This window comes from Adiantum capillus-veneris, chromosome 6 (assembly GCF_014529385.1).
Source record: "Adiantum capillus-veneris isolate H3 chromosome 6, ASM1452938v2, whole genome shotgun sequence".
In the NCBI taxonomy this organism is placed as follows: Eukaryota; Viridiplantae; Streptophyta; class Polypodiopsida; order Polypodiales; family Pteridaceae; genus Adiantum; species Adiantum capillus-veneris.
In genome coordinates this window covers 71,138,255-71,149,591 of record NC_140936.1, presented here as the reverse complement: position 1 = coordinate 71,149,591, position 11,337 = coordinate 71,138,255, and the positions used below count along the sequence as shown (strand labels likewise).

The 11,337-nt window shown below is 44.0% G+C and overlaps 1 protein-coding gene across 3 annotated transcripts; it reads left to right on the top strand.

Moving 5' to 3' along the window:
* Positions 1 to 7,844: 7,844 nt before the first annotated feature.
* LOC147455674 (light-sensor Protein kinase-like) lies at positions 7,845 to 9,989 on the top strand. 3 transcript variants are annotated; one of them, XM_086515307.1, is made up of 2 exons: positions 7,845 to 8,115; positions 8,250 to 9,989. In XM_086515307.1, the coding sequence occupies exon 2, from the start codon at positions 8,398 to 8,400 to the stop codon at positions 9,805 to 9,807; it is 1,410 nt and encodes a 469-aa protein (XP_086371433.1). In that variant the 5' UTR covers positions 7,845 to 8,115; positions 8,250 to 8,397; the 3' UTR covers positions 9,808 to 9,989. The 3 variants fall into 3 exon arrangements, with proteins under 3 accessions (XP_086371433.1, XP_086371432.1, XP_086371431.1); XM_086515306.1 differs by having other exon boundaries at positions 7,845 to 8,206; positions 8,333 to 9,989; XM_086515305.1 differs by having other exon boundaries at positions 7,845 to 9,989.
* Positions 9,990 to 11,337: the final 1,348 nt, after the last annotated feature.

Below are 11,337 nucleotides of genomic sequence, written 5' to 3'. Positions count from 1 at the left end.
TACATGAGGAGATTTGCAACCATCTGACTTAGTTTTTTTTTTAACAGTTACATTCTATATGTGGACAAAGTCTCCTATAGTAAGGGTGTCAATGAATTGCTCAATAAATTGATCGCTAACAGCACAAGTGATGGTGTCAGTGTTGAGTGGATCAACTAGGTCTACCTTAAGGTAACGCATATACTTAGCGACCTCTGGGATTTGTTTGTAGGTTCCATATCGATTAAGTATGCACCCCTCAAATGAGAAACGAGGGCAAGTTTCAGTGATGTCAACAATGCGCAATAGAGGGATCTTAGTGGGAATATAAGGCACAAGAGAAGATGAACCAGCGGGAATTAGATTCTCATGGGAACACTCAGTACCAATATGTGCTTCTAGTTTGGCACCCTCCGCAATGCTCTCTTTTTTTGCAATTACAAGTGGTGGTCCCCCCAATAAAGGTTTGGCTGCCACAACAAAAAACAAAACTTGTAAGGGTTCGATACAACAATACAATATCTTTGTGGTGCAAGCAAGTCTTACTTAGTTCCGTTGTCGCCGCACACGTCTTGGAAAGTGTACATGCTATTGCCCCACTTTGTTCCACATGCTTGAGGGATTTGGGCCCAACGCCAAGAGAAGAAGAAACATCAACCTTAGGTAGGTTCGAAGTGCTCCTTGTGTGGAGTGGAGACACACGATCAAGAACGAGGGCACTATCAGGTCCCAAAAAAGATCCAACTGTATCACGATGCACTATCTTGTGTAACTCTGTAAAAACAAAAAGGAAAGTCAAATTATTCCCACTCATATATCAATGATTTTCTATAAGTTAGCAAGCTATTGAGTCACCATTTTCAAACTCCATCGAGCGAACATCACTAGATTCATTGTACATGGGTTCAACGTTGTCATCGTAGCCATCGTAATGTCCATCGAGTGGATTTCGCGAGGAAGAAGAGGCAGCCATATTAAGAGAGGATGGTAAATAATCTTCACACAATTATTACTTGCTGTGTTCAAAAGAAGCAAAAGGTAAAGCACCTCCTTTAGCTAAACGATGAATAAGTTCATACAAAGAATACTTCACACAGTCACAAGCATCTTAGGATAAGTCAGGGAGAGGAATGTTTTTGAACTGATTTTTGAAGCAGCAAGCCCGCTTATATACTACAAGCTCCCTTGCCTCTCTCAACGGTTCACTATATCTTAAAGCTAACCTACTATCACATCTATAAAATGGATTTGACACATTTAGACACATGCAACACGTGACATCAAATTCAAAGGGATTAATGAACTACTAAACAAGTGTGTGTTGGTGGTCTAGCATTCCCACCACACTCATGTGTTGAACACCATAGAAATAACGAATGAACGAGCCTAAAATTTTCCCTTGAGAAACTTAGCGAAAAGAAATTTGCATGCTCGAGAAAATGATTTTTCCTGAGCACTTGGTGGGAAAAAGATTTTTGAAAACCAGTACTCGTCGTAAATTGTGTGTCGTCTTAATAGTGTACCGGTTTCAATTTCGAAAACTCCGCTCGAGGGTACGATAGTATTTGGGAAAAAGGAAAAACGTTGCCCTAGAATAGACAAAAAATAGTGTTGAAATTTTGTGAAGTAGCCTAATTTTTTGAAATTCGTCTCTAGTGTTCGGGCAAAATGTGTGTCGTCTTAATATCATGCCGTTTCCAATTTTAAAACTACCGATTGAAGGCATGGAAAAAGGAGAAGTGCCGTCCCAAAATATACAAAAATAGTGTTAAAATATTAAAAAAATAGTCTAATTTTTTGAAGTTTCCTCTTGAAATATTTTCGTACCATAGCCTGGACATTGCCGAGCAATATTTTGAGAAAATATGCCTCGGGTTAACACCATACCATTTTGACTGTAAAAAATGCCGAGAAATTCTAAACACCAGGCTAATGTTTTGATGGGTTTTTACACTATTTTTCTCTCTTTTGGGGTTGAAAGCATTTTCAAAATTGAAAACAATATGGTATTAGGTCAAGACACATTTCTCCCTAACAAAAATTTCGAGAGGAAATTTTGAAAAATTAGGTACTATTTTTTGCGTTTTTACATTATTTTTCTCTCTTTTGAGGTTGACAAGATTTTCGAAATAAGAATCGGCATGGTATTCAGTTGAGACATATTTTTCCGTGACAATGCCTACAGCAAAACACTATCTCTCTTTTGAGATTCATAGCATTTTCGAAATCGAAAACGGCATGCAGTTTTCGGGAAAAACCATTTTCCCAAACATGCAAAATACCTTTCCTTATTTTTGGAAAGAGGAAAATTTAGAAAACTAGCTTAATTTTTTAGGTTTTTACACTATTTTTCTCTATTTTCAGGCAGAATTTCTCCTTTTCCCCTTGCGCCATGCGCGCGTCTACAGCCGCCGCAGCCCGAAGCCCAATACTTTCTCCTTTTCCCACGCGATGCCGTTTAAAATTCAACTTGCAGGGGTCTACTCACTCTTCTTGACTGCATTTATTGCAACGCTGGACTGCTTGCACAGCTCGCAGACGACTTTTAGGCTCGCGCGTTCACCTGCAGGGACACCTACTGTCGCACGCCTATAAGCACCACGTCAAAGACGTGCAGGGTAGCCCCATCGACTGCAGTCACCGAGTACCGTCGCTTCGCCGAGTACCTCTAAGCCTTTAAGGCTCTGCAAAGTACAACCTCCACGTGGACGCCATAGGTTGTAGGACGCCCAAGCGAACCCAACACTAAGGCTTTAGCGCCAAAAATGCCAGTTGAGGGCAAGGGGGAAAGGAAAAATTCCACCCCAAAATAGAGAAAAATAGTGTAAAAACCCAAAAAAATCCCCTTAATTTTCTAAAATTTCTTTTTGCAAACTGAAGCAAGGATTTAGCGCCAAGAATGCCCGTTGAGGGCAAGGGGGAAAGGAGAAATTCCACCCCAAAATAGAGAAAAATAGTGTAAAAACCCAAAAAAATCCCCTTAATTTTCTAAAATTTCCTCTTTGCAAACTGAAGCAAAGGAAATTTGTATGCTTAGAAACATGATTTTTGCCGAACACTGCTTTGAGATGATCTCTCTCTCTCTCTCTCTCTCTCTCTCTCTCTCTCTCTCTCTCACACACACACACACACACACACACACACACACACACACACACACAGGCATTCTATTGAAGCGTTGTGGACACCCGAACTAGCCATCACATACTTTCACTGCATTGGCATTCAAGCGTTGGACATGCAGAAGACGCCTCTAAACGGAGTCAAACTCGCAAGTCACGAGAAGTGAGGGGACAACGGCGGCACTGGGCAGCTACGGACAGAGTCCAGACGCGTCCTTGAGATGATCTCTCTCTCTCTCTCTCTCTCTCTCTCTCTCTCTCTCTCTCTCTCTCTCTCTCTCTCTCTCTCTCTCTCTCGCAGGCAACCAAGGCCCAGCCGCACAGTCGGTTTCGAGCGCCTGGTCATTGACTGCAGCTATTGGAGAATGCGTCAGCTATTGGAGCACGCGTCACCTATGGACAGCTGCAAAAACTGAGCACGTGCACCTCGAGAGTCGCAAGACGTTGCACAGTCGCAACGTGCTCAAAGCCTCAAACGAAACTTGGACGCAATGAAGGCTCGCAGTGAGGAGAACTGCAACTGCAGGAGTTGCGTGCAAAACTTTTAGAGCTTTAAAAGCCTGTACTTCACCATGCTCCACGTGGAGGCCATACGCAGTAGGACGCCCAAGCCAACCCAACACTAAGGCCATTGCTTTCGCAGGCCAAAAAGAGAGGATTAAGTGTACTGCTGGAATTCAGGAAAATTTTCCCTTCATCTCAATAATCTCAAAAGCAGTATATGTGACACTTATACAATTGTATCTACTAACATGTGTCGCAATCTGCAACCTGAAAGCTAAAGTCCAAAATGAAAAAAAGCTCGTTCGCACGTGATAAAGAGGGAGAGAGAGAGAGAGAGAAAGGTCGCCGAAGACGGCCGGCCGTACTAGTTTTCTTAATATTACAAATACCCTTGCAACATGCATAGGGGGACCCGGCTCTTTCACAGCTTGTGAAAATATGGGGACTTGGCACTTTCACACTTTCACAGCTTGTGAAAATGGGTGTAAATGTCAACATTTATATGTGAGCATATGAAAATCATTTTTTATAGTAGCTAGTAAAACGTATTTTAGATGTGAATTTCACATTTTTTCACGTAGCTATTATTCTCAGTTCTATTTTTGCATTGGAAACTTTTTTTAAATAGCAAATTCGTACTTGCATCTCTAAAACTTTTTACAGAAAAAAATTCACATGTGAGAAATTTCCATGTAAAATTATTCCACTTACATTCACACCAAAAAATTAAAGAGACACGATTTCTCATCTACTTTATTTCTCATACCTCACATTCAAAGTTGAGTTATACAATTTTTTGCAATGCAAAATTTTATAGCAATTGCCTTTCTAGGTCGTCACTACGCATAACATACCCAAGCCAATAGGTGTGAGAAATCGAGAGACAATCAATTGTGCCATCAGGGCCTATAGATGGGGAGAGATAAAGAAGGGACCTAGTCCCACAACACACGCTGCAGACATCCAACGCATCACTCTCGCACTCTAGGTGCTACAAAATTTAAAAAAATTGCTTCATTGTATAGTGCATGGAGAGACTTGTGCTATTATTGACGAGAGGTGGTATGCCCCCGCATTCTTTTCATTGAGATGCTTTCATGAGAGGGCATGTGAGAGCCGTCCCACAGGTCGGGCTTGCAACACATAGTGATCTACCTCCTATGCACTGCATGCGTCCAGTGGGACGCAGCTCTTACAATGTCATTCTAAATGGAAGTATAGGCGACATAAAGTCTTGGAATGACAAATCAAAAATTTGCCATGCCTTTCGGAATGCCATGAATATCCACTCACAATTGTGAGTTTTGCAAAAAAAAACAAGTGATAAAATCACAGGGCCTGCACATGAAAATCTTTACACAACTAGCCAAAACAAACAATTAAGGCTTAGTAAGCATATAAACATCAACATAGAATGCATGGGGCACAAATCCCAGTTTCTCCTCTGTCTCTTGTTCATTGCAAAATAACTCCAAGTTTGAGGGCTTAACCTCCAAGAAAACAAGGCGAGCTAATCTAGCAATTAGTTGAAGTAGAGGCCAACTCAGAAAGGGCTAGTGCCTTGCATGACAATTGCATTATACCATCACACGACATCCACACCTCTCCCATTGATAACTCATCCACAAACAAGGAAGTTAGTGATGTTTACCCGAGCCTCAAAATAGTATGAGTGGGTCCCCATTAGCATAAGGAAGATAGTGGTCCCATTTGCAATATAATTCATTTCAATTATGATAAGCTTGCTCACACCTGCTCCACGATTTGTCTGTATTGAACTTGGAGCCAAGAGGAACCATTAAGGATAAAAATTTTGCTGGCCATCTTTCTTTCCTAATTTGAAATACACTCCCTTTGAAATTGTCCTTCATGATGTTTATTAAAAAATTTGTTGCAACCTCTATGTATTACGTTGTTTGCTTGTCCATGCAAGTGGACAAGGTTGGAAGCTGGCAAACCACCTTCATGTGAGGGACACCTAGCTACTCAACCTCTATTGAAAGGCCCAATCCACAATGTATAGCACAAGCAACAAGTATATGCTCAAAAATATTTCTGTATTTGAAGCACTCTGTATAAAAAATACTCACTTAAAATATCATATACATCAGAACAAGAAGTGGGCAGCGCAACCCGAGGAGGAGGAAGAGGGCAACCGGTGTTGAGTTGTGGGAGGACCGGCAGGAGCTACATGGGAGTTTAGTGCGTTATGAGGGAAGGACGATGGAGGTGGGGCAGGTATGGGAGCTGCAAGACATATTGGACTGAGATGTGTGCTTTTATGCTTTGGATTGTGGGTGATGACCCTTCACAATGGCTTAAGCAGATGCAAGAACAAGCAGACGCCAAGACATCAAATAAAATTCTAAAAAACTTTTCTTGTTTCATTGAAGAGCTTAGAAATGTATCACCAGTATGAGCGTTGGAGGAGTCTTGTATGCATTGCACACGACGATGGACAACACACTCAAAAGCGCCACAAGCCCAAGACACGACTCAAATTCTGACAACAACTCACTTGGCTTGCTACATTTTTACCTCCTGCTCTCGGCCAAACATGACCCCCACCATCTGCTTTGCCATCATTTGCCACCCTCATCTCGACAATTGCCTCTACCCAACCTCATATATGAGGCCATTGCCATAGTTATAGGTTGCAAACCCATCTTTTTAAACTTATCCCTACTTAGCTATACTTAGCTACAACTGGCAGAGGTCATGAGGTGTTGCACTACATGCTCACAACTCCATTCAGGGGTATCTCAATGGATTCTCTGTTGCAGGCGCCACTCCCTTCCTCTCTATTGCCACTTCGATGGGATGGAGAGAGAGAGAGAGAGAGAGAGAGAGAGAGAGAGAGAGATTGTTGCTTATGGTTTCGTCACAGCTCCTCTTTTGTTCTCCTATACTCACCCCTTCCCCTGTCGGCCTCCTGCCCCTCCTGATATCACCTTGCACGAAGAAGGGGAGAGAGCTCATCCTCTTTCTCCTCGTGCAGCTCCAGCTATTGCCTCACCTCCCTACCCTACCGTCTAGCCTCCTCACTGCTGCTCCAGATTGCCGCTTCGTTGTCATGTTTCTACAATACCCCCTTGACCTGTTGTGAGCACGAGAGAGAGAGAGAGAGAGAGAGAGAGAGAGAGAGAGAGAGAGAGAGATGCACATTACCTCCCTGCCCTACCGTCTAGCCTACTTTCACTGCTACTCTACATTGTCGTTTTGTTGTCATGTTTCCCAATACCCACTTAACCTGTTGCGAGCATGAGAGAGAGAGAGAGATGCACAGTACCAGCATGTACGCACAAAACCAAGCCCTCTCAAAATTTCTAGAAACCTTGAAATAAGTTAGTGTAGATTACGGACTTATGAGGTACTCTCTCTTTCCATAAGAGCTCGGGGATGCACAGACGATGCTAGGTGAAGGTCCAGAGAGGAGCTGCCCTTGAGAAGGGCATGCAAGATGGCCCACGGCCACCTCTAGCCATGAGTCTTTTGCATCTGCACCTGCTTCAATATATGCATCGGCGATGGAGCAGTCCGTGGAGAGCGCTCATAGAAGCTCCCGAATTCCAACTCCTACACATAGAAAGTGTGGAAAATATCAACAAGCAAAAAAATTTGCAACCCAACCCTCGAGGCCAGCAAGGGAACCCTGCCATGGACGCTTCCTCCAAGCAACCCACACGCATGTCCATCTAGCCCCTTTGAATGGCAAGCAAGGGAGGGGCTCGTCAAGCTGGTAATGGTAGGCTGTTTGTGTGTGTGTGCTTCCCCGCCTAAATGGTGGCATGAACAAACCTCAGCGGCGACCTCATCCTGCACAACGTAGACCTCGTCCTGCAGGTCATCAACGAGCATAAAAAAAGATGCACGCGACAAGGAAGAGAAGAAAGATGTATGTGTGCACACCTCCACCTAGATCTACAATCTCTTTTAGGCTCAAAGGCCTCCATTTTGATGTGAAGACGACGCTGTGAAGACAATGAGCTATACTCCTTCCCTCCTTCACAACCTCATAAGCTCCCACGGGTGACATTGCCATGAAGACGATGAGCAAGGCTGTGGCCGATGACGTTTGTTGTGAGAGAGAGAGAGAGAGAGAGAGAGAGAGACCAAGGTGGTTGTCCAATCCTATCACTGCTGACAGATGATAAACGGTCAAAGGTTATATATATATATAATACTATATTTTACACTTATGTTATTATACATATTATACTCTCTCTCTCTCTCTCTCTCTCTCTCTCTCTCTCTCTCTCTCTCTGTGCTCTTCCTCCATTATAATTAAGAACTTTCATCTTGCACAGAGCATTTCATTTTCTTCAGCAACATCCTCATATAACAGGCCTTCATCTCCACGGACTCCACCCACTTCACCGAATTCAGACTCTGGATTTGTTGAAGTCCTACCTCTTGCATTTCCACCCGGAAATCTCTCTGCAGAGAAGGTGTTGATTAAGGGCGATTATTTCTCCGTCTTCAGTGCGAAAATCTGCTGATCATTAATATGGTGCCTCCCTTAATCCTCGAAAATATTGATGATCTGTATCGTCTGTGCAAGGGCATTGAATCTCTCTCTGCCCAAGCCGTTCTTCACCCCAGTAAGTGCTGCTCCCTTGCTGATTCTTATTCTGTTTTGATAAGGTATGTGCTCAGTCTCGCTTCATCTTCATCTTCATTATCATCATCACCTTCTCTGCAAGTTAAGCTCACCGAGCTTCTGACAGCTCTCCTGGATACACTGCAAGAAGGCGAGCATTTTATAAAGCGTTGTCAGAACTTCCGATTGGGGATGTGGGGGTGGATTTGGCGCAGCTCCATGCAGTGCCACTGGCTGATCGACACAGCCCTTCCCATTGCCCTCAGCACAGAGATTTTTGATGTTCATTTGCACGATCTTGTGTGCTGTATATTTACACTGATCTGGATGCTCAGCGATTCTGCGGAAGATATTAGGATCCAGGCCGAGGTAGTACATTCCTTGCTCAAAAGAATCTGGGCTTTTGCAAGTGAAGAAGATGATGTCCAACGCATGCAAGAGTTTTTTAACAAGATAGGGGAACAGGGCAATAAAAGAATCTGTGATCTCATCTGTGATAGCCTTAGTGAGAATACAAGCTGTAGGGCCAAACTTAACCTCACTGATGCAGTAACTGTTGTACCAACATACTTGCAGATGGATCCACAAAACTTTGAACGAAGTATGGACCGTGTGATTTGTAGCACTGATTCCATAGTGGTCTTTGAAACCAGGTTGATGGGAGGAAGGTTTGCATGCAAGCATTTCCATCTCCCAGGTTATGAGGAAGTGTTTGCAAATGAGGCTGTCATTCAAGCGAGGCTACGCCATGCTAATGTGGTACAACTGGTGTGCTGTACATGGCCAGCCTCTGGAGACAATATTTGCAATAGTTTGGTGATGGAATTGATGCAAGATGATTTGGGTTCACTCATTGCAAAGAGCAGGTTGGCTGGGATGGAGGCACCCTTTTCTCTCTTGGCAGGAGTTGACCTGATGCTTCAAATTGCCAAGGGTGTGGAATATCTTCATGACTTGGGCATCATCCATCGCGATCTCAAATCTTTCAACATCCTGGTAAGCAATTCACAATGTGCTTCTCGTTCGAATGAAGGAGGTCATCTGAATGCAAAAGTTGCAGACTTTGGAACAGCAAAGGTCAAGCATGGCACCTCCATGTACACAACCAAGCGTGTAGGCACAAGTATATGGAGAGCTCCTGAGGTTCTGGATGATGAGGATGATGCAAAGTACAGCAAAAAGGCAGACGTGTATAGCTTTGCCATTGTTTGCTCTGAAATTTTGACAGGACTGCCACCTGATGATCTTTTACCATGTAATTTAAGAAGTGAGCTCCCCAAGTTAGTAAAGGAGGGTAGAAGGCCTAAACTCCCTTCTGACTGTCCCCCTGCCATTGCAAGCTACATTGAAAAATGCTGGCATGGAGATGCATCAAACAGACCTACATTTAAGAAGATATGCAAAGTGTTTCGCTTTTTGAAGGCATGCATACTTTTAGGAGAATCAGACATGCTAGCAGGCCCTCTTCAAGATGACATGTTTGATTTCGAAGGCACATTTTACCACCCTGTCTTGGACATTCCATCAGAAATGCACGTCTTTAAAACTGTAAGAGAGATGGAGGAAATTTTAGCTGCCTCTAATTCAAGATGGCATGTTTGATTTTGAAGAGCTGGAGAGGACTGGAAAAGAGATGCCATCTGAAATGCACGTCTTTCAAACTTTAAGAAAGATGGAGCAAATTTCAAGCGCCATGAGAAAAGCTCTCTTTCTTTAATCATTAATATAAATATGCTCGCGCCTGCGCCCTTTATGGCAAAAAATGAATAAGTACTGTCTAGTTATCTAGTGTCACTGCCCCTCCCCCCCCCCTCTCTCTCTCTCTCTCTCTCTCTCTCTCTCTCGCGCATCAAATTTTTGTGTTTCTCCCTCTCTCAGGTCAATTGCGGGTTGAAGTTCACACAGAACACAAAATCAGGGTGCATGAGAGAGACAATGAGGTTGGATTGCGGGTTGAAGTTCCCGCACGCGCGTACCACAGGAAGGCAATCACCATTCTCTCCCGATGGGGAGCTTCTTGGGAGCTCCTCTGCAAACAAGATAGTGAGAATCTGGAATGCTTCAGATGGAACGATCTGGAAGGTTCTAGAAGGGCACACAGAAGGTATCTCCGATTTTGCATGGTCATCAAAATCACGCTACATATACTCTACTTCAGATGGCAAGAATGTAAAGACCCTGAAAGGGCACACTAATTTTGTGTTCTGTGAGGTGCACAGAGTGAGAGATAGAGAGGGATCTCTTCCTTGACTGCACCGCCTTTTTCATGTCTCACAAGGCGGTATCCTCTCCAACTCGAAGCGGAGTTGGCGGTCCACCTCACGGGCGCCAGGACAAGGAGTTCGTTCGATGGGTCAAGAATGCTTATACCTCGCCCAAGCTTCTCAGCCTGCAATTGATTCGCGAAGAGGTTTGACAGCTCGTCATTTGATGTGCCTCCCAAGCTCAGCCAGGTCACTTGTGTCCACTTGTGTGACAGCAGCCAAAGATTCCAACGTTTCATCACGTTCTGTGTGTATCGTGGCAGCTCCTCGTGACTAAGGCCCCTGTCAGACTGGGATACTGTCCCTTTTCTTTTTCAGCTGTGGGCTGCCTCTCAGTGTCACACTAGACTTAGCATTTTTTTTTGGCCTGCTCTTGCAACAAATGGCGATAAGCGAGGTGGTTGACTCTGCGCAGTTGACGCTGAGTGCCAAAACTCAACGCCTGTCAAGAGCTTTAGTGCGTCTACTTTTTGAGCATGGCCAAGCAAAGTGAAATTTGGCCAGGCTGAGGAGGCCGTCCCTCTGACAAGCTGTGCAGGCCATCTTTGCCTTTTTGCGCAGCCAATGAGTGCTTGCCATTTCAGCTAGGTCGTGTTTTGTGTGTCCCAGTGTGACATGGGCCTAATTGACACCACTTTGTCATGTTAGATCTACGGTCCACCATCTTTGAACGATGTGGACCGTCCATTTATTCTCAAGAATAAAAAGATTCGGACTGTTTGAGCCTCTGCGACTTGGACCCACCACCTACTCAACCGGAGGTCGTGACTCTCCCATTAAGCTATCGCACGCCACTTGAAATGGAGGTGTGAACATAGAATCATATAGCAAAAATGACGTGGTGGGGATCACATGGTGTTCACTTGGA